Source organism: Muscardinus avellanarius, assembly GCF_963383645.1.
Source record: "Muscardinus avellanarius genome assembly, chromosome: 1".
NCBI classification, from domain to species: Eukaryota; Metazoa; Chordata; class Mammalia; order Rodentia; family Gliridae; genus Muscardinus; species Muscardinus avellanarius.
The window spans coordinates 141914167-141936461 of NC_137786.1; the positions used below are offsets into that span (position 1 = coordinate 141914167).

A 22295-nucleotide genomic window follows, 5' to 3' on the forward strand; every position below is an offset into this window, starting at 1 on the left:
TCAAATATATAAACCAGATTTAGTGTCCAGTCACCAAAGATGGAGCTCACCAGCTGTTCCTCAGGATTGACTCCTGGTTCGCAGAGGGCCAAGGGTCTCTCCTGCTCATCTTCAGGCAAGGACCCATTGAGCAGTAAGGCCTGAATAAGCACAAAGGCAGAGAGAAACTTAACATCCTATCAAATGACTTAGTCCAGAACTGGGCTTGGTAAATTCACCCCAAATTGAACTCACAACCTGGCTTCCTCTAGAGATCTCCTTGGTGACTTTTGCTCCTTAGAAACTTCTAACTGGGACTCTTGGGACTTGCTCGTTTGGTCAGACCCGTGCTCTCGGCTTCTTGCATCTCTCTCTACACAAATGAACACTCTGCTCCAAGGCTTCTTGGCCCCAGAAGAAAACTCTAAAAACAAACCTTCCTTTCAGAAGCGACAGAGCACATTTCAAACTGGAGCTGCTCAAAATGGATTTTACTAGCGAGAAAAAGATCTAAAAGCAGTGGAGAATTATACTGACTTAGAAACATGTATTATAACTTATTTGACTTGGGATTGTTTGATTTTTATTCTATAATTTTGTTCTATACTTTTCATTCTTGAAGGCAACCTGGATAGAATAAGAAGGAAAACATCTTTGTACAGGTGTCCCCCTTATTTCAATGCCAGGCTGTTTTCACGAGCATATCAGTGGGTAGAGGCGGAGGCAAACTTACCCTGGAGCTTTACACCGCCTGTGTGAGCTGCCTCCCCTATTTTATAATCTTATTCCAAAAGTAGAACATACTTACAAACCCCCAAATTTGTATACTTTAGAACTCCCAAAACGTGGAACTTCCTTTGCAGGTAGGTATTATGAAACCCGTAAGATTAATGAAAAATTTTAAAATGTGTCTCTATTTTTTAATTTTTTATTTTTGCAATACTGGGGTTTGAACTCAGGAGCATTTTACCTCCAAGCTACACCCCCAGCCCTATTTTTTTTTTTTCAGGTCTGGGGATGGAACCCAGGGGCATTTGACCTCCAAGCTACACCCCCTGCCCTATTTTTTATTCTTTATTTTTTGTTTGAAACCGGGTCTCACTGAGTTGCAGAGGGCCTCACTAAGTAGCTGAGGCTGTCCGTGAACTGCGATCCTCCAGGTCTCAGCCTCCCGAATGCTGGGATTACAAGCGTGCGCCACCACGCCTGGCTTGGCCCTATTTTTTTTTTTTTTTTAAATGAGGAATTCTATCTGTGAACTATAATTCCAACCCTTATTTTTTTTATTTTTTATTTTTTTGCAGTACTGGGGATAGAACCCAGGGGCATTCTACCTCCGAGCTATACTCCCAGCTCTATTCTTTATTCTTAATTTTAAAACAGGTTCTCACTAAGTTGTGGAGGGCCTCACTAAGTAGCTGAGGCTGGCTATGAACCTGTGATCCTCCTGTCTCAACCTCCCAAGTACTTGGGTTACAAGCGTGCGCCACCAGGCCCGGCTCCAGCCCTTATTTTTGAGTCATGTTCTCACTGTTACTGTGGCTGTCCTGGAAACTGTGATCTTGCTGTCTCAGCCTTTCAAGTACTGGGATCACAGGCACACAGCAACACAACCAGCTTGTCCCTCTTTTATATCACAATTCTGTCTCAATTTAAATGAGAAGAGTTACAGAAGCTAAGCAGTGTTTCAACAAATGTAACACAAATTCACCATAAATGCTCATACAGATTTTGTTTCAATCCAGCCAATGGCTGATCTACTAAACATTAATAACAAAATTTAGTCAAGCCGGGCGTGGTGGCGCATGCTTGTAATCCCAGCATACGGGAGGCTGAGACAGGAGAATCACAGTTCAAGGACAGCATCAGCTACTACTTAGTGAGGCCCTTTGTAACTCAGTGAAACCCTCTTTCAAAATAAAGAATAAAACAATAGGGCTGGGGGCATAGCTTGGAGGTAGAATGCCCAGGTTCCATCCCTGGTACCGCCAAAAAAAAAAAGAAAAGAAAAAAGTATACACATGTATAAGAAGTCACAGGGAAGCAGGGGGCCAAGAGCAATGTTACAGAAATAGTGGCTTAATGGTAAATTGTTCAACGGGCTCTAACTGAGGCATGCTAATAAGTCAGAAATCCTGGATGGGGCTTAGCATACAACTTGTACATCAGCGCAAGAGTTAAGAAGCCCAGTGGATGCTGTGAGCCCTTTTGTATTCCACAATAGGACTGAATTCCCATTGTGATCATGTGGCTGTGAACTCAAACTCCTGTCTGTTGGGAATATTAAGATGCTGACTTTCGCCTGTCAGTTTTCTTCTCTTTCTATTTCATTCACCACCTGTAATCTCCTAGACCAAAAAATACAAACCAAACTGATAGCTATCTATGTTCATATAATGTAAATGAGCCTGGTGGGGGGAACTGGTTTGGCATCATCCCAAAGTTCTCCATGGAATACTTCCCATTCAAACACAGGAAAAAAAAATCTATTAAGGTCTTCCTTAATGTAGTGGCCAAAAAGGGATCTAAAAGGCCTCACAAGCCAGACATTTTTAAGATACAGAGCAAATAGAGGAAACCAACAACTCTCTTTGGGAACGTTTAGGCAGTTAACATTCCTCCTACCCTTCTCAGTTCCTGGGGATACATTATGCAAATTTTTTTTGGTAACACAGCACCGATCTCCTTTTTTCTTTTAGGAACCTTTTGTGCCCCCACCCAGTGGCTGGCTGGCTGGAGCACGCCCTCCATCCTCCATTGCCTGCCGGCTGCCAGAACCACACACATAATGTGGGCTTTGTTTACGTTTCCATAAATATTTCACAATTCAGAAACAGTGCTGTTCCCAGCGCAAACAGAAGGAAATATTCCTAGGCAATCTCAGGGTCATCAGCACATCACAAGGGCTTCTGCAAACAGAAAGGATCACACACAACGGACAGAGGACTGAGGGGGTCATTCTGGGGAGGAACTATGTCAAGTGGGTCAGCCCGTCTATGGGGGAGATTTGCCGAGTGGACACTGCAGGTAGAAGGAAAACGGAAGGCCCTTGTTGCTTGTGGAAAAACCTCTTCTACCTGAGTATTAAGCCTTGGCATCCGCCAGCAAATGCATTGGGAGTGAGCTAAATCCCTTAGCTAAACTCCGATGGAAACCTGGCCACATTCCTGGCTTTTCCACCTTTTCTGCTGGAGAATTCCTGGGAGAAAATTCCTCACTATTCACGGTGCCATTTTATGCTGAAAGCTACAACTCAGGTCTATAGCAGCGTCAAAGAGAAAAACTCACCTGTGAAGCAGAAGCAGAGTCAAAATAAACATTTGTGGGGTGGGGGGAGGGGGCGGTATGGCTCCTGAGCCTGCAAAAATCCTAACAGCTGTGCTATAAACCAAGTCTGCTCAAAGCATTCACAAGTAAGGAATTTTTGCTCTTCGTTTACTCTTCTAGTTAAATTCCCCCAATCAACTCTGACCTCATACAAGACCAAAATCAGCTTTTCTTCAATGGGTACTAGTGACTTAAAAATAATGATCAATTGGTGCCCCGAGGACCAACTATGAGCAATAGAGCTACCTGTAGTCCTGATATCATTTTCTTTGCTTCCTCCATTTCTTTTTCTAAATGTTCTTGTTGTTCCAACAGTTGTTCTTCCCATGAAGTCTCCAGAAAAGCTCCAGGGCTTCCCGGCCGCCAGTCTCGGGATAATGGAGAGTCTGTCTCCTCTACAAAATGAAAGGAGGAGGTAGAGTTCATGTTGAAGGAAACCGATCTCGGGCAGAAAGGCTTCCACAGGGCAGTTCACGGTGTCAGATCACCTGCCTTCTGAACCTGTGCACACACAAACTGGACTCTCCAGCAGGTGGGGTTGTGAGGCATAACCAACAGGCTGCCGACTTGGGCTCTGGGCAGAGAAGAATCGCTCACTCCATGAGGGAGCACTGTCCTCTAAAACCCTTAGGAAGGACTCCCACCATCAGTTGGTATGAGACCCACAGATTTTACTCTTAATTCTCTAGGATTGGCATTCCCAGAGCCTGGTTTTGCCAGGTGCAAAGAAAGGAACTGTCAGATGCAATGAAAACAAAACTCCTGTTGGTTACTCCGTGCCCTTCAAAGGGAGACCAGGCATGATTCAATATTCTTTTAATGCCTTTGAATCATAACTAAACCTCTTTCACATATAACATTGTGAGAGTCACACAAGAATCAGACTAATCTGGGCGTGGTGGTGCACACTTGTAATCCCAGCTTGGGAAGCGGAGACAGGAGGATCGAAGGAAGGTTCAAAGCCAGGTTCAGCAACTGAGTGTGACCCTCCACAGCTTAGTGAGACCCTGTTTCAAAATAAATGAATAAAATAGGGCTGGGAGGTAAGGGTAGAATGCCCCTGGATTCCATATCCAGTACCATAAAAAAGACAGGAACTAATAAAAGCATGCTTATAAAATTACTTCTTATGGCTCCCTGGTTTTATTCCTCTACTCTTAAGGTTTCTTTGCTATGTTTTCCTTACCTACTATCTTTTGTATCAGAGTCATTTAAAATGCATTATGGAATACAAAAAGGTATAAACCATTTGAGGAAGTGTCTTCATAAGAGAAGTATAACAATTCCTCTGGGTTTTAACTTATCAAGGCCCTCCACACCTTGGTGAGACCCTGTTTCAAAATAAAAAATAAAATAGGGCTGGGGGTATAGCTCAAAAGTAGAATTCCTATGGCTTTAATCCCCAGAACCACACCAAAAAAAATCCTCTGGGTTATGGTGAAAATTTACTAATGGGCTGGGGATGTAGCTCAGCTGTAGAGTACTTACCAGCATGCACGAGGCCCTGGGTTCAATCTCAGTACCCCAAACACACCCAAACAGAAAAACTGATATGGTACCTGGTGGTACCTGGGCCAGGACAGTCACTCAATATTCTCTTCCCTGCAGGAGTTTCTGACTCAATAGCATGGCGGATTCTTTGCCACTAATGCTAGGGCTGAGGGGAAGCAGAGCACAGAACTGAATTTCAGGTTTTCTTCTGAGGGCTTCGGGTCCTTCCTACTTTCTTTCTTCTTCTTTTCCCTCCTTTTCCTTTGAACCCTGGGGTATTTGAACCTCTGAGCTATATCCCAGCCCTGTATTTATTTATTTGTTTTTAGCACCGGGGATTGAACCCAGAGGCATTTTTACCGCAAAGGTACACACTAGCCCCTTTTTTATTCTGTACTTGCAAGGCTCATGAGAGTCTCGTTAAGTGGCTGAAGCTCTCCTCAAATCGGCAATCTTCCTGTCTCAGCCTCCTAAGTACTGGGATTGCAGGTAAGCACTGCCACGCCTGGCTCATTTTTTATTTTTAAATAGGATCTCACTAAGTTACTGTGCACTAGCCTTGAATCTGCGATCCTCCTGTCTCAGCCACCCAAGTAATAGGATTATAGGCGTGCGCCACTGTGTCTGGCTTTCTGTTTTTCTATAATATTTTGATCTAACTTTTGATCAAAAGAATTTGATCTAACTTTTCTGTTTTGCTTTTTCTTTGCTTTTCTTTATGCAAAGGAGACAAATGACATAGACTAAGAAGTCTAAACAAAGATAATTCTCTATGTCCTTTCTGGGCATAAGGTAGACCTGTTAGGGAAGTATCAAAATTATTGTTGTTGTTGTTGTTGTTGTTGTTGTTGTTGTATTGGGGATTGAACCCAGGGGCATTCTACCTCTGAGCTATACCTCCAGATCTATTAATTTAATTCATTTATTTAATTTATTTATTTTGGCACTGGGGATTGAACGTCTACTTCCAAGCTATACCTCCAACCCTATTTTATTTTTATTTTGAGACAGGGTCTCGCTGGGTTAATGAGAGTCACAATATTGGCTGAGGTCCTTGAACCTTTAATCCTCCTGTCTCAGCCTCTCAAGTAGCAGGATTACAAGTGTTTTCTTCTGAGGGCCTAAAGAAATAAAGAAATAAAATAGGGCTGAGAGTATAGCTTTGGAGGTAGAATGCCCCTAAGTTCAATCCCAGCTATATATTTTATTTTGAAACAGGGTCTCACTACGTCAATAAAGCTGGTCTCAAACCTCCTCTTGCTACCATGCCTGGCTCAAAATTATTTTTATAAGACAGAATAATAAACTGGACCTGGTGGCACATGCTTGTAAGGCCAAGACTGGAGCATCGCAGGCTGATGGCCGGCTTTAGCTACTTTGTGAGGCCCTCAGCAACTTAGTGAGACCCTGTTTTAAAATAAAGAAATAAAGCCGGGAGTGGAGGTGCACACTTGTAATCCCAGCGCTTGGGAGGTGGAGACAGGAGGATCGCGCAAGTTCGAAGCCAGCCACTCTGGCTTAAGAGACCCTGTTTCCAAATTTTAAAAAATATATTTAAAAAATAGGTCTGGGAGTATAGCCCAGAGATAGAAGGGCTTCCAGGAACCCCATACCACCAAATAAATAAATAAATATAAAGAAATAAAATAGGGCTGGGAGTATCGGTTTGGAGGTAGAATGCCCCTGAGTTCAATCCCCAGTACTGAAAAAAAAGACAGGATAAAAAATATGATTTACTTAAGTAAGACTTTTAACTGTCCCAAAGTCATTCATTACTTCATAGGCAGCTAGGTAGGGAAGAGCCTGTCTATGCTGCTGCAAGATTTTTGACAGCTAACACATCAGAAAGGACATTCCATAAAAGGATAGCTATGTTAATCAACTCAAAGCCATTAGAGCCCTCTATAGCTGACCCTGCATGCACAGGCCACTGAGAGGGGCAAGACCAGAGAGCTTAAACAGATAATCAGGACCTCCAAACTCTTTAAGCTCAGGGCCTTTCTGTGAGCCAACCCAGGCAGGCAGACATAGTACCTGTTCTGTTCTCTATTCCTTCAGAGGGAATAATCACAAAATCTGCCTTCTCCTCCGCCTGGGTTATAATGGATTCACTCTTTGCACTGTGGATTGGGCTGGGTGAAGTCAGGCTGTGATTGAAGCAAAAGGAAGACAATTATTACGAACAGTTGTTTAGAAGCCAATTTTTGTAATTTTTCCCAGAGACATGTTCTTATTCACTTTACTCCAAGTGCCTAACACAGTACCTCGCCCACACTAAGAATAAAATATTTGTTGAATGAACAAAATGAATGTTGAACAAATGAATAATCCTGCCCTAGGAAGTCTTTTCCACAACAAGACTGCTTTTAAGCGTAATGGATGGAAAACAAAATTATCAGGATAGGTAATCTAGCATTTAAACCTTTTTTTTTTCTTTTTTTTGGCGGGTTTGGGGATGGAACCCAGGGGCATTTGGCCTCCGAGCTACACCCCCTACCCTATTTTTTTTTTTTTTATTTTGAAACAGGGTTTCACTAAGTTGCAGAGGGCCTCACTGAGTAGCTGAGGCTCGGGTCTAAGGCTCCCTAATGCTGGGATTATAAGCATGCGCCACCACGCCCGGCTTGCATTTAAAACTCTTAAATTGCCAGGCATGGTGGCATAAACTCGTAATCCCAGCACTTGGGAGGCTGACATTGGAGGATCGCACAGGTTCGCAGCCAGCCTCAGTACTTAGTGAGGCTCTCAGCAACTTAGTGAGACCCTGTTTCCAAATGAAATATAAAATAGGTCTGGGAGTATACCCCGGAGGTAGAAAAGCCCCTGGGTTCCACCCCCAGTACCACACAATCAATCAATCAATCAATCAATCTCTTAAGTTTTGTTCTGTTTGTTTATCTCCTTGGGCCATTACCATCCCAGGCCTGTGTTCAGAGACTGACCCCCGTAAGTGTCTTAAAAGCTGCTTATTTATTTATGTATTTATTTATTTATTGCGGTAATGAGGATGGAACACAGGGGCATTCTACCTCAGAGCGACACCCCCAGCCCTATTTTTTATTCTTTATTTTGAAATAGGGTCTCACTGACTTGTGAAGGGCCTCACTAAGTAGCTGAGGCTGTCTATGAACCGTGATCCTCCAGTCTCAGCCTCCCAAATGCTGGAATTACAAGCGTGTGCCACCACGCCCGGCTCTTAATAGATTTTACAAGTACAAGAAAATCCTATTTCCAACACACTAATTTCCCACATAAGCAATACCAGCAGAGTGAACACAGATCAACTCTAGGCTGATCCCAAAGGAGGAGACAGCCTAGAGCTGGGTAGTTTGAGGTAGAAATTACTGGAGTGTATGCAGTGCCAATCTGAGCAGAGGGGTAGTGACCTATCAACAACTGAGCCAGAACATACAAAGGTAGACATGTGGAAAGGAGAATGACCTCCAAGGGTGGTGGGGTTAAGGTTTACTTGATTGTCTCCCATCAAGGAGCTATTTATATCTCTGCCACAGTCTTTTCAAATTGTCATCAGAAACCTCTCGAAAATTCTTAAGTTCTGTTGGAACTAGTAGCCTTGGGAAGAACTGTTCTTATTTTCAGGGAAGAGGGGTTTTAAATTGCATGAGCAACCATAAATCGACCGGACAAGATGGGAACGTGGGCTGGTGCTTCCATCTGAGCAGGATAAAGGAGCCTGAAGAGCCATTTCTCCTTGCACAGCACCTTGAGAACATCAGCACAGAAACAATCTCAGGGGCTGTGGGGTTCGCAGGCCCAGCCCCTCACGGATTCTTTCCAAATGCATCACCAAGACAACAGTGCAAGTGTCTAGGATTCACTGACCCACTAAATGTGGCCCTCAAGTCTCCCAGGCTAATCCTCACAACAACGAACAGGAGTTAACAGTCCATCTTCATAGACACTCAAAAAAAAAAAAAAAAAACAGAGCCAGCCAGAGAATTCAAAACCTGTGATGCAGCCTGCAGACTCTGCCTGATTCCCCTCAAGGTCTGTTGTTGAAGAGCTGTGGTGGGAATGACCGCAGTCAGTACTACATTCTCTTTCTTCTTAAAACTACAGAGAAAAATTAAAAGATTCGTGCTACTTCAAATTAAAGGAAAGTTAGCCAGGTGTGGGGGTGCACACCTGGAATCCCAGCACGTGGGAAGCTGCGACAGGAGGATCACAGGTTCTCAGTCAGCCTTGGCAAATTAGCAAGGCTCTCTGTAATTTATTGAGACCCAGTTTCAAAATAAAAAATAAAAAATAAAAAAATGTTGGGGATGTAGCTTGGAAGTAGAATGCCTTGGGTTCAATCCCCAGTACCACAAAACTAAATAAATTTATTTAAATGTAAATTTAAGAGAGAGAGAGAGAGAGAGAGAGAGAGAGAGAGAGAGAACTGGGGGTGGGTGTAGCTGGGAGGTAAAGTGCTCCTGGGTTTAATCCCCAGATCCCCAGTTCCACCAAAAAAAAAAAAAAAAAAAAAAAAAAAGGAGGGGGGTGAGAGGTGGCAAGGAGGGGTATTCAGAAATGATGAGTGCTTTGTAGAACTTTCTTATTCATCTTTCAGTACCTATGCAATCTGACTTCCTGGCCAATATGAATTAACTGCTGAAAAAGCTTTTAACTAAGGGTACTATGTCATTTATAAACAGAATAGATTTATGGCTGCCCAGGCCTCCGCATTTACCTCTTACAGAAATGGGAATCCAGGTTCAGAAAGAAACCTACAGCCGCTGCCGCTCTTTGAGGAATAAGGCAACAGCACTTTCCAGCTGACAAGGTGCTGTGGTGACAGGTTCTGCTGCCTGCTTTTGGCTGGACCACAGGAGGTGTGTGCCAGACAAAGGGGGGAGGGTGTAGTGTGAGCCCAGGATGCTGAAAATTGCTCTCCCCACAGCACAGACGCATGCTCAGCTCCTCCCCCCCTCCCAAGTGAGCTGTCTCCCATATAAGGATAGAAGGAGGCGGATACCCAACCCCACCAGGGGAGTGGCAGAAAAGCCAAAGGAAAACAACATTTCTTTTTCTTGAATCAAGGCTGCCAGGGTGAGGCCACAGAGGTAAGGTCAGGAAATTCGAGGGCCAAGTCAGAAGATAAAGGGCCCAAGGGAGGAAAATCCTGAGACACCTGCCCGAGCAAGCACCTCCCTAAGTGTCTCAGGGCTGAGGAAGTGGATTAAATACTCTGCCTCAGGTCAGAAAAAGTATTTTCATGCTAATTAATCCTAGGACTTAGGTTCCTCCTCGACTAGTTTAAGAGTCCCATTTAATAAATAATCTCCTGCTTGCCAACAAAATCCTCTCCGAAAGTCTGACCACAAAATCAGGTTCCACTGATAACATTTTTCATTCTCTCCGATCTCAATCTATCAGACAAGCGATCTCCGAACAAAGATGCTTCCAAATACACTGCAATGGATTCCCCCCCCCCAAAGAAATGGGTAATGGGCGATAAGAAAAGTCCCGTCCCCTCTCGAAGCAGACGAGGGGTAAAGGACCACTCCTCGCCCTCTAGCCGGCTCCAGATGTCCAGACCCACCGTGCGATAGTGCCAGCCCAGGCCACCAGCCCGTCCTCCCCAGTGCAGCGCCGCTGCTCCCGGGCTCTCGCCAGAGCATCCTGCGGCCCCGGCCCTGCGGGCACCCCGCTCCCGCCGCCGGGGAAGCGGCTTCAGCTCACCATTTGACGTGGGCCCCTCCCATGGTCCCCTCGGGGCTCGGCTTCAGCAAGCCTGCTCCTCTGGGCGAAGCGCGGGGCTGGGGGGCGCGGGGCTCCCGAATCCGGGCATGTCTCCCCGCGCTGGGATCGGAAGAACGACTCCTCGGACGAGCCGACCCGCGGAGAGGCTCGCGGGGGTCGCGGGAGAAAGTCCGGGGGCAGCGGCGGGGCGGGGGTCCGGAGTCCGGGGTCCGGGTCCGGGGTCGGGCGGCGGGCAGCTCGGCAGCTCAGGCTCTGCGGCGGCCGGGCCGCGGAGGAAGCCGCCTCCCCGAGCGGGCGGCCGGCCCCCGGCTGCTGCTCCTCCGGCCCCGCGGCCGCGCGGCTCCGGGCATCCCCCCCGGCCGAGGCATCTCAGCCGTCGCCGCGAGGCTGCGGGCGGTGGGGCGCCGCCTCCCGCGCCCCCGCCCTCCCCGCCCTCCCCGCGCGCCGCGGGCCGCCGGCGGACCCCAGCCCGCGCTCCGCGCCCGGCACTGGCCCGAGGCTGGGCGGGGGGCGAGGGGATCCGGGCCGGCTCTGGTGGTCCCCGTGCGGGGGAGCGCAGCGCCGAGAACGCCGCCTGCGCCGCCGCGCCCCTCCCCGGGCGGACGCGGGGGTCCCGCAGGTCTCACCCGCCCGGAGCTCGCCCCGCTGCACCGGGAGGGGGAGGCTGGCGGGGTGGAGACTCGGCTCTCCCCAGGAAACCCGTCGCACGCCCACTACTAAGGATCGTTTTGCTTGGATACAGACGGAGGCTGGCCCGAGCTTTACCGAGCAACAGGAGGCAGGGCTGGGCCAGGGCGTCCCTGGAGCAGCCCGGGAAGAAGAGACGCGAGGGGCTCTCTTTCCTATCTCCCGAGTCATTATCCATCCAGAGCACCCACATCCCTGGGTCTCCTAGCCTGGCACAAGCCCCTGCAGGGGTCACGGGGCCATTAGATGGGCTTCTGGAGCGAGGCAGAAGGTACCAGCGTCTGCTGGGTCCCAGGCAGCTGTGACAAGCTCTCTCTTTCCCTGGGTCCTTAAAAGAAAAGGCAGAGTGCTGACTGAGCAGCCCAGAGAGCCGAGTGGGGACAGCAGCAGAAGAAAACGGCAAAATCAGGCAGGAGAGGGAAATAGAAAGGGCGATGATTACTAACTACTCTCCTCTGGCTCCTCTCCTACAACACCGTCACCATTACCACGGCAGCCTGCTTTCCAGGGCGTCCTCATTCACGCACCTCAGTCTGGTCCTTCTTGGAGAAAGGAGGCAGGTGCCCTCTGGGGGAGATCTAGACTCTTTCTACCCTCCCCCAAACCAGAGAGCTACTGCTCTAGAGAGCCATGGATCTCATAAGGGAACATCTTGTGGGGGCGGGAGGGAGGTACTGGGGATTGAACCCAGGTATATTCTACCTCTGAGCTACACCCCAGCCCTATTTTATTTCTTATTTTGAAACAGAGTCTCACTAAGTTACTGAGGCTGGCTGGGAACCTGTGATCCTCCTGTCTCAGCCTCCCAAGTACTAGGATTACAGGTGTCCCAGCAGGAAACATCTTTTAATCCTGTACCAAGTGAGAGTCCCAGCAGCAAGCAAAGAAAGAGCGGTTTAGATTTTCATGAAAAGCACACCTATTACTCAGTGGGAATGGGTCTCCTTTGGAGGTGGTGATGATGTCTTCTGACTGGATAGAAGTGATAGTTGCACGACATTGTGAAGGTCCTAAATGACACTGGACTGGACTCTTCAAAATGATTAATGGAGCCTGAGTTGGTGGCATATGTCTATAATCCCAGTACTTGAGGCTGGGACAGGAGGACAGCAGGTTCAAAGACAGCCTCAACAAGTAGTGAGACTCTCAGCAACCTAGCCAAGACCTTGTTTCAAAACAAAAAATAAAACTGGGCTGGAAGGTGTAGCTCAGAGATAGAATCCCCCTGGGTTCAATCACAGTGCCACATACCAAAACATAAAAAATAAAAAAATTAATAGTTGCTGGGCGTGGTGGTGCATGCTTGTAATCCCAGTACTTGGGAAGCTAAGGCAGAAGCCAGCCTCAGCAGCTTAGTAAGGTTCTTAGCAACTTAGTAAGACCATGTTTCCAAATAAAATATAAAATAGGTCTGGGAGTGTAGCCTGGAGGTAGAAGCCCCTGGGTTTCATCCCTTAAAAAGAAAAAATTAATAATTAAGTTTATGTTACGTGCATTTTCTAAATAGAAAGCACACCTATTAAGTGTAAAACTTTGAGCTGGGCGTGGTGGCGCACGCTTGTAATCCCAGCATTTGGGAGGCTGAGACAGGAGGATCACCATTAGTGGAAAGCCTCTGCTACTTAATGAGACCCTTTGCAACTCAGTGAGACTCTGTTTCAAAATAAAGAATAAAAAATAGGGTTGGAGGTGTAGCTCGGAGGTAAAGTGCCCCTGGGTATAATCCCCAGTAGTGCAAAAAAAAAATTTTTTTAGCCAGGTGTGGTAGCGCACACTTGTAATTCCAGCATTTGGGAGGCTGAGACAAGAGGATCATTGTTCTTGGCCAGCCTCAGCTACTTATTGAGGCCCTTTGCAACTCAGTGAGACCCTGTTTTATTTTTTTTTTATTTTTTTATTTTTTGGTGGTACTGGAGGTGGAACCCAGAGGTTTTCTACCTCCGGGCTATACTCCCAGACCTTTTTATATATTTTATTTGGAAACAGGGTCTCACTAAGTTGATGAAAGCCTCAGTAAGTAGCTGAGGCTGGCTCCGAACCCGTGCGATCCTCCTGTCTCAGCCTCCCAAGCGTGGGGATTACAAGCGTGCGCCACCACGCCTGGCAAGAGACCCTGTTTTAAAATAAAGAATAGCCGGGCATGGTGGCGCACGCTTGTAATCCTCGCACTTGGGAGACTAAAACAGGAGGATCGCGCAGGTTCGAAGCCAGCCTCAGCTACTTAGTGAGGCTCTCAGCAACTTAGTGAGACCCTGTTTCCAAATAAAATATAAAATGGGTCTGGGAGTATAGCCAGAGGTAAAAAGCCCCTGGGTTCCACCCCCAGTACCATACACACACACACACACACACACACACACAAGAATAAAATATAGGGCTGCAGGTGTAGCTCAGAGGTAGAATGCCCCCGTACTAAAAAAAAAAAAAAAAAAAGACAAATACATACAAAATACATATAAGGAATAATTTTAAGCCTCTGTAGAACAAATTTCCTTGGGTTGTGGTAGGAAAGAAAAGGTCACTACAGTATAAATTAAATATGATTCAGCAGCAAAATGAAATTAGTAAATAAGCTAATGTGATCTGGGGATGTGTTTATAGGAACATGATTTACATGAGCCAGGAAAGTAATATTTTTCTTCCACCAGCCTTGGCATTGGTCTGGCTTTAATAGAGCACACTGTCCTGTTCTGGTCTCTGCATTTGGCTCTAAGGGAGATAGACAGCCTCTCGGCTAGTCACAAACACAGTTAGCATACTCAGAAGCATATTAATCCACCTCAATTCCCAGCCCCATAAATGAACAGTGGAGATGCTTAATGCGTCAGACAACTCTGCTCAATTTCCTCTCCTGCTATGAGCTTCCACGGCCTTCTCAGGGCAGGACTGCCAAGTTAACACTCAGGCTCCAAGACCACACAACGGAAGTGGCCGTCATAAACACAGGCAGCTGATACACAAATGTTAGAACCACCAGACAGGCTCCCACAGGTCCCAGTCATGCCCCCACGTGGTCACAGCTAAGCACTGGCCCTGGGATTCCACACACACACTTTCCCTACATGGGAAATTCACTAGCATCATTCACTTCCTATCAACACAAATCTACTGGCAGGGCTGAGGGCTATCCTTTTAAAGACAGCCAGAAACTGGGAAAAGAGAAAGAAGCTAGGTGCCTTAATTGCGTGTTATGTTGTTACTAGATGCTGAAAATATCCAAAAATTCGGCTTTCAGACAAGACTGTAGTGGTAAAGAATCCGAGGCCACAATTACCTGGAGCAGCTGGACTCAGAGGGGGACCTTTGCTGCCCTTCGTACTGCTGCACCAGCGCCCGCACACTCCAGTATGGATTCTCAATCTCCTCATCCACGCTGCTGTTCCTAAAGCCAGAGGGTACCAGCAAAGGAGAGCGTGTCAGTCCTGTGGTTCAGATCAACCCTGCAAGTACTGATGCACTGACCCTCTGTGAGCACTACAGGTAAGAAGGTGAATAAGGACAGGCCCTGCCTCCAAGAAATCTGGTAGGGAAGGGAGACAAAAGACCAAGTCATTTCACAAATCTGAGACATCTCAGGGTTGCCCTCTCACTCAGCAAAAATGAGCCCCCACCACCAAGGACTTCCTGCCACGAATGTCCAGGATGGCTTAGCCTTCTGGATTCATACCAAGGCAGAGCCTCCCCCAGGTGGACTGGAGTGTCGCTCCTTTGTATCTTCCAGTGAAGAAAACACATTGTGCCAAAGGCATGTGTTTACAATTTGGGCATCAGAGCAAAAATGAGCACATATGGTTCTTTTACATACTGCTAACTGTAAAATAAACACCTCAAAGGAAAGAGATTTTCTCTTTTGCAGAAGAAATGCCTGCCCTAACTCTCTTCCATGTTCTTTTCTGTAACGTGGGGCTGTTCAGGTGATATTGCTGCACTGTATCGTATAAGAGAGGAAATGCTAGAGAGAGGGAACAGTTCCCATCCCCACATCTCTACTCTTACCTCTGTCTGTATCGGAAGACATCCCGTCCTGACCGTGACATGTCATGGCACACGTCGGCCAGAGCCGCAGCTGCCCCCTGGGCCACAGCAGTGGCACAGTGTGGCTGGTGGCTCTGCAGAGGGGCTCTGGAGTCCTGTCCTTGGCTCACCGTCCTGCTGGCACCAGGTTTGAAGTGAGCAGCCAAGGCAAGCACCAGCCTCATGATAGACTTCAGGTTTCCTTCCACAATATCTGAAGGGCCAAAAGACCAAGAGGGAGGCAGAGGCTGAGCACAAGTGTGTTGCGTATGACTACTGACACCAGCGGGCAAGGCAGTCGAACCCTCTGTCCTCATGAGCCATGCTCACACAGAGACAGAAGGTTTAAAAGCAGTCATGATAAGCCGGGCATGATGGCGCACGCTTGTAATCACTGCGCTTGGGAGGCTGAGACAGGAGGATCACACAGCTTTGAAGCCAGCTTCAGCTTCTTAGTGAGGCTCTCAGCAACTTAGTGAGACCCTGTTTCCAAATAAAATATAAAAAAATAGGTCTGGGAGTATAGCCTGGAGGTAGAAAGCCCCTGGGTTCCATCCCCAGTACCACACACACACAAAAAAAGCAATCACGATAGAGTACGATAATGTGTTTGAACAAGAGAAGTACAGGAGAGGCCTCTGAAGGGGATTCAGGGATGAATTCCTAGAGGAAGCGAGTCCTCCACTGAGGCTTGATTGATGAAATTATCTGATAGTCTTTCGATAACAGGCGAAAGGGAAAAGTGTAATCCAGAGGGAAAAAAAAAGGAGCAGTTGGTATAAATGTCCACAGGTGAGAGGGCATGGCATCCTAACACTGCAGTGGTATGGGAGCCATGAGCCACATGCTACTACTAAGCGTTTAAAATGTCACTACTCAACGCCAGGCGTGGTGGCACACGCTTGTAATCCCCGCGCTTGGGAGGCGGAGACAGGAGGATTGCGCAGGTTCGAAGCCAGCCGTGCTGGCATAAGAGACCCTGTTTCAAAAATATAAAATAGGTCTGGGAGTGTAGCTCGGAGGTAGAAGGGCTTACAGGAACCCCAGTACCACCAAAAAAAAAAAAAAAAAAGTCACTACTCAGCTGGGCATGGTGGCATACACTTGTAATCCCAGCATTTGGGAGGCTGAGACCAGAGGATCTCAGTTCGAGGACAGCCTCAGCTACTTAGTGAGGCCCTTTGCAACTCAGTGAGACCCTGTTTCAAAATAAAGAATTTTTTTCCTTTTTTTTGGTGGTACTGGGGTTCCTGGAAACTCTTTTGCCTCTGGGCTACACTCCCATACCTATTTTATTTTATTTATTTATTTTTTTGGAAACAGGGTCTCAAGCCAGCGAGGCTGGCTTTAAACCTGCGCACTCCTCCTGTCTCTGCCTCCCAAGCGCAGGGATTACAAGCGTGTGCCACCATGCCCAGCTTTTTATTCTTTATTCTGAAACAAGGTCTCACTAAATTGCAGAAGCCCTCACTAAGTAGCTGAGGCTATCCGCCAACCCGATCCTGCTGTCCCAGCCTCCCAAGTACTGGGATTACAAGCATGGCCAGCTAGTTATTTTTTTCTCCTTTCTTTTGAATCAGGATCTCACTAGGTTACTGGGTCTCAGCTATGTTGCTAAGGCTATACTGAAAACTGTAATCCTCCTGTCTCAGCTTCCTAAGTACTGGGATTACAGGTATGCGCTACACCCAGCATTTTATTTTTAATTTTGAAACAGAGTCTTGCTAAATTGCTGATAGTCTCACTTAGAAGACTCTGGAGTTAACCAGGCATGGTGGCATATGCTTGTAACCCCAACATTTGGGAGGCTAAGGCAGGAGGATTGCCCTTCACTGACATCCTCAGCTACTTAGTGAGGCCCTTTGCAACTCAGTGAGACCTTGTCTCAAAATAAAGAATAAAAAATAGGGCCGGGGGTGTAGCTCAGAAGTAGAATGCCCCTGAGCTCCATCTCCGGTACCACAAAAAGAAGAAAAAGGAGAAGGAGAAGGAGAAGAGGAGGAGGAGGAGGAGGAGGAGGAGGAGGAGGAGGAGGAGGAGGAGGAGGAAACAATGATGACTACAACTCGAGTTTATCGTGAGGCCTTCAGATGCAGAGAAGTAGGACAAGCATATGTATTTTTTTTTTCTTGGTACTGAACATTGAACTCAGGGCCATTCTACCTGTGAGCTACACCTCTAGCCCTTTTTTACTTTTGCTTTTGAAACAGAGTCTCAGTAAGTTGTTGAAGGTCTCATTAAGTTGCTGAGGTTAGCCTAGAACTGGTGCCTCCTGCCTCAGCCTTCCAAGTACTGGAATAACAGGCATGCACCACTGCCCCCAGCAAGCATATCTATGTACTTAGGCCATTTTGGAAGCAGCGTAGAAGGGAAGGGGAAAAAACCAATGCAGCAGGAATAATTAGGAAACTGTTGTGCTTCCCCAGGTAAAAGACAACGCTCCCCTGGATGGCAGTGTTCCCTTAAAATAGCCAATTTTACTGGGGCAGATCCCCAAGCCCTCTCCACATGGGGACCAGATCAAAGCTATCATGGCTCTCTACATTCTGCCCTAGAAAAGAAAAGAGGCAAAAGAAAAGCAATGTAATAGCTGAAAGTTAATGCAAAAAATGGATATGTATATAATTCTATGTACTTAGCTTCATAGCCGTGTGTGTGTGTGTGTGTGTGTGTGTGTGTGTGTGTGTGTGTGTTTTAAACTGGGAACTGAACCCAGGAGCATTCTACTTCTGTAGCTTCACAACCTTTTAAATAGGCCAAGCTAGCCGGGCATGGCAGCCCATGCTTGTAATCTCAGCATTGGGGAGGCTGAGACAGGAGGATCACAGGAGGCTGAGACCCTGTTTCAAAATAAAGAATAAAAAGTAGGGCTGGAGCCGGGAGTGGTGGCGCGGGCGCACGCTTGTAATCCCCGCGCTTGGGAGGCTGAGACAGGAGGATCGCACAGGTTCAAAGCCAGCCTCAGCTACTTAGTGAGGCTCTCAGCAACCTAGTGAGACCCTGTTTCCAAATTAAGTATAAAATAGGTCTGGGAGTATAGCCCGGAGGTAGAAAGCCTCTGGGTTCCACCCCCAGTACCACCAAAAAAAAAAAAAAAAAAAAAAGCAGGGCTGGGGTGGGGGGTAGCTCAGAGGTAGAATGCCTCTGGGTTCTATCCCTAGTACTGCAAAATAAACAAACAAATATGCAAAGCTTAGAAAAGAATCATCTGATCCCTTCTACCAGAGGCTCTCAATGGTGAGCATTTGCCCACTGGAATAACCCCAACACAAAGAACCCCTTACCAACGTGTAAGGAAGGTTCCTTTCTGCCCCCATTCTCATCAGACCCAGAAACAGAAGCTGAATCAGAACCAGCTCTAGTGAGTTCTGCAGAAGCAGCGGGAGGACTAGAAAGCCTTTGCTTTTTAAGGAAACCTACATTGTCCGTTCTTTGCATTCTGGGCAAATACACTTGGTCATGTCATGACAGAAGAGAGAGAGTGTGCAGAGGTCGCAGAGCCCCTTTTATCCTGCCTAGACTGTTCTGATATAGAAAAAGCTATAAAAATATTATCCTAGAAAGCTGGATGGAAAAAAAGCACAGGTTATGATAATGTGAAATAATACATAGTCATGAAAGCCAAGGAACTTGAAAACTGTAATCTATCTTCATTTCTGATAACTTAAATGAGACATTCTAAAATTACTATCACAGCTTTGCCATTTATTCTCTTGCCATTAATTTTCCCACACACACTCAAGCAAGCCTATATTCCCCTAAAATGAAAAGAGAGTTTCTATCTCCACCCAGGTGTCAAAAGCACTCAGATTATTTATTTACTTACTTACTTACTTACTTACTTACTTATTTGGTGGTTCTGGGGATTGAACCCAGGGGAATTCTACCTCTCAGCTATACCCTCAGACCTATTTTATTTTTATTTTGAAAGATGGTCTCCCTAAGTTGATAAGAGTCTTGCTGAATTGCTGAGGCTGTCCTTGAGCCTGCAATCCTTTGGTCTCAGCCTCCCAAGTACTGGGATTACAAGCATGTGCCACCACGCCCGGCTTTGGATTTTGATAATCACTCTCCAAAGAAGATATCTTTCTTTATGGTCTTGCCATGTTGCTGAGGCTGGCCTCACAAGTGCGATCCTCCTGCCTTAGCCTGCCAAGTACCGGAATCACAGGTGTGTGCCACCATGCCCAGCTAACTTCCTTCATGGAAAAATGATGCAAGGCCAGTCTACAACTATTGGCTAGCTGGGAGTGTGGCTCAGTGGTAGAGCACTTGCCAAGCACTCATGAGGTCCTGGGTTTGATTCCCAGCACCAACACAAAACAAACAAAAAACCACAGTCATGCAACCAAGGGTACTTTTGAGACTGGCAAGCATGAGCAAAGCCAAGTCTGTTCACCCACCAGGGATGGGATGAGGCACTGACCTTTAGCCGAAGTCTGGTGCATCCGAATCTTCTTGGAGGCCACAAACTGCAGCACTTTCTCCACGTTACTCTTCATCTCCTGTTGGTTACTGGGGCTCAGCTGGACTCCACTCAGCTTTTCTCCTGCTGTGAGAAGAGAGATTTTGTATGATGCTATAGGGAAATGTAGTGTCAAAATTTCACAGCAGCCAGACACAAACAAAGGGAATATTGGATAGGAACACTAACATTATCCATAAAAATTCAAGTAAATTTGCCGGGCGTGGTGGCACACGCTTGTAATCCCTGCGCTTGGGAGGCAGAGACAGGAGGATCACACAGGTTCGAAGCCAGCCGCGCGCGCTGATTTAGGAGACCCTGTTTCCAAATAAAAATGTAAAAAAATGTAAAAATAGGTCTGGGAGTGTAGCCCGGAGGTAGAAGGGCTTCCAGGAACCCCAGTACCACCACCAAAAAAAAAAAAAAAAAAAAAATACAAGTAATTTAAGCCTTCATGCATGTCATTTGGATGGGGAAGAGGAATACGGAAGCCTCTTGGAGGGTCCACAGATTTCAAATCTAAGCCTGGGGCCTACTGTATAGGGTTACTGTCACAGTTATTCTTTCAGCGATATCCACTGAGTACCCACTGTGTACCAGGCTCTGTTCTAGGCATCACAGAGAGCAGTGAACGAGGGAAATGAGTCCTTCCCTCACAGAGTTAACATCTCTGAGGATGGTAGACAACAACCAAGTTAACAAGTGTGTGTGTGTGTGTGTGTGTGTGTGTGTGTGTGTGTGTGTGTTATGAAGGTTTAACCAAGGGGCATTCTACCTCTGACTATACTTGTAGCTCCTTGTGGCTGTTTTTGTTTTGTTTTTGTGGGTCTGGGGATGGAACCCAGGGGCATTTGACCTCCAAGCTATACCCCCTGCTGTATTTTTTATTCTCTATTTTTGAAACAGGGTCTCAATGAGTTGCAGAGGGCCTCACTAAGTAGCTGAAGTTGTCGCGAACCGTGAACCTCCGGTCTCAGCCTCCTGAATGCTGGGATGACAGGCGTGCGCCACCACGCCGGCTTTCTTTTTGGTTTTGCTTTTGACACAGAGTCTTGCTAAGTTGATGAGAGTCTTGCTACATGGTTGAGGATGTCCTCAAATCTGCAATCCTCCTGTCTCAGCCTCCCAAGTACTAGGATTACAGAGCTGGGCATGGTGGCACACACTTGTAATCCCAGCATTTAGGAGGCTGAGAGACAGGAAGATCACAGCTCATGGACAGCCTCAGCTACTTAGTGAGGCCCTTTGCAATTCAGTGAGACCCTGTTTCAAAATAAAGAATAAAAAATAGGTCTGGGAGTATAGCCCAGGGGTAAAAAGCCACTGGATTCCATCCTCAGTACCACAAACACACACACACACAAAGAATAAAAAATAGGGCTGGGGTATCACTCAAAGGTAGAATGCCCCTGAGTATCTATCCCCAGTAACACACACACACACGTGCACACACACACACACACACACACACACACACACACACAAAGCCAAGTACTAGGATTACAAGTGTGCACCACCAGGCTGGCTAACAAGTAAATGTTTAATATAATTTCAAACAATTATAAGTGCTGTGAGGAAAAAAAAATTTAATCATGGCTCTCTGATAATATATGTGTGCAGAGACTGAATAAAGTAAAGAGATGCTACGATTAGAGGAAGAGCCGGGCATAGTGGCCCATGCTTGTAATCCCAGCACTTGGGTGGCTGAGACAGGAGGATTGCAGGTTCAAAGCAAGTCTCAGCAACCTAGTGAGACTTTGTTTCCAAATAAGAAATAAAATCAGGCTGGGAGGATAGCTCAGAGGTAGAACACCTCTGGGTTCAACCCCCAGTACCAAACAAACAAAACATTAGAGGAAGAAGCATTCCAGACTAAAGAACCACAGACACAGGTTCAAACCCCAAGCTGGGAGTGAGCTCAGAGTGTCTGCGGAACAGCAAGAGGACCAATGTGGCTAGAGTGGAGCAAGCAAGAAGTCAGCAGCCGAGCGCTGGGAGAGGCCAGAGGGTGAGCAGGGCCAGGCTGCTTAGGGCTTGTGGTCCACAGTAAAAAGACCCAGGTTTATTCTAAGGGTAATGAGAAGCCAATGCAGAGTTCAGACAAGGAAGTGATGCTATCTGGCTTATGTTTTTCAAAGCTGACTTTGTATATGTATAGAGTACGCAGGAAAGAAATGAGATTAGTCAGAAAGATAAGGAAAATAGTCAAAGTGAGATAATGAAGGTTTGGGCTAAAGTGAAAGGGAAGATGGGTGAGGAGTCAGATGGTAGGGTATTCTGAATCTAAAGCAGATAGTACATGTGAAGGGTTAGATATGATACATCAGGAAAAATAATTAAGAATGACTTAACAGTGGGGGGTGGTAATGCGATGTGTGTGTGCGTGCATGCGTGCAAGCGTGCGTGCATGTGTGTGTGTGTGTATATTAAACCCAGGGTGCTCTACCTCTGAGCTACATGCCCCACCTTTTTTTTTTTGTTTTGTTTTGTTTTGTTTTGTTTTGTTTGGTGGTACTGGGGTTCCTGGAAGCCCTTCTACCTCCGGGCTACACTCCCAGACCTATTTTTACATTTTTATTTGGAAACAGGGTCTCCTAAGGCAGCGTGCGTGGCTGGCTTCGAACCT

General features: G+C 46.7%; 1 protein-coding gene across 3 annotated transcripts in view; it reads right to left on the bottom strand.

Annotated features, from left to right (window-relative positions):
• Positions 1 to 22295, bottom strand: part of DIXDC1 (DIX domain containing 1) — a gene marked incomplete at both ends in the record, with an annotated part of 96936 nt that overhangs the window by 31769 nt on the left and 42872 nt on the right. The window contains 6 exons of one of the 3 annotated variants that reach the window (XM_080695318.1): positions 51 to 140; positions 3553 to 3701; positions 6832 to 6944; positions 14465 to 14572; positions 15187 to 15418; positions 19631 to 19756. In XM_080695318.1, coding sequence (XP_080551444.1) covers positions 51 to 140; positions 3553 to 3701; positions 6832 to 6944; positions 14465 to 14572; positions 15187 to 15418; positions 19631 to 19756 — 818 coding nt within the window. Of the gene's footprint in view, positions 1 to 50; positions 141 to 3552; positions 3702 to 6831; positions 6945 to 10482; positions 10506 to 14460; positions 14573 to 15186; positions 15419 to 19630; positions 19757 to 22295 lie in introns of those variants that run through there. The other 2 variants (XM_080695319.1, XM_080695320.1) reach the window with 2 other exon arrangements.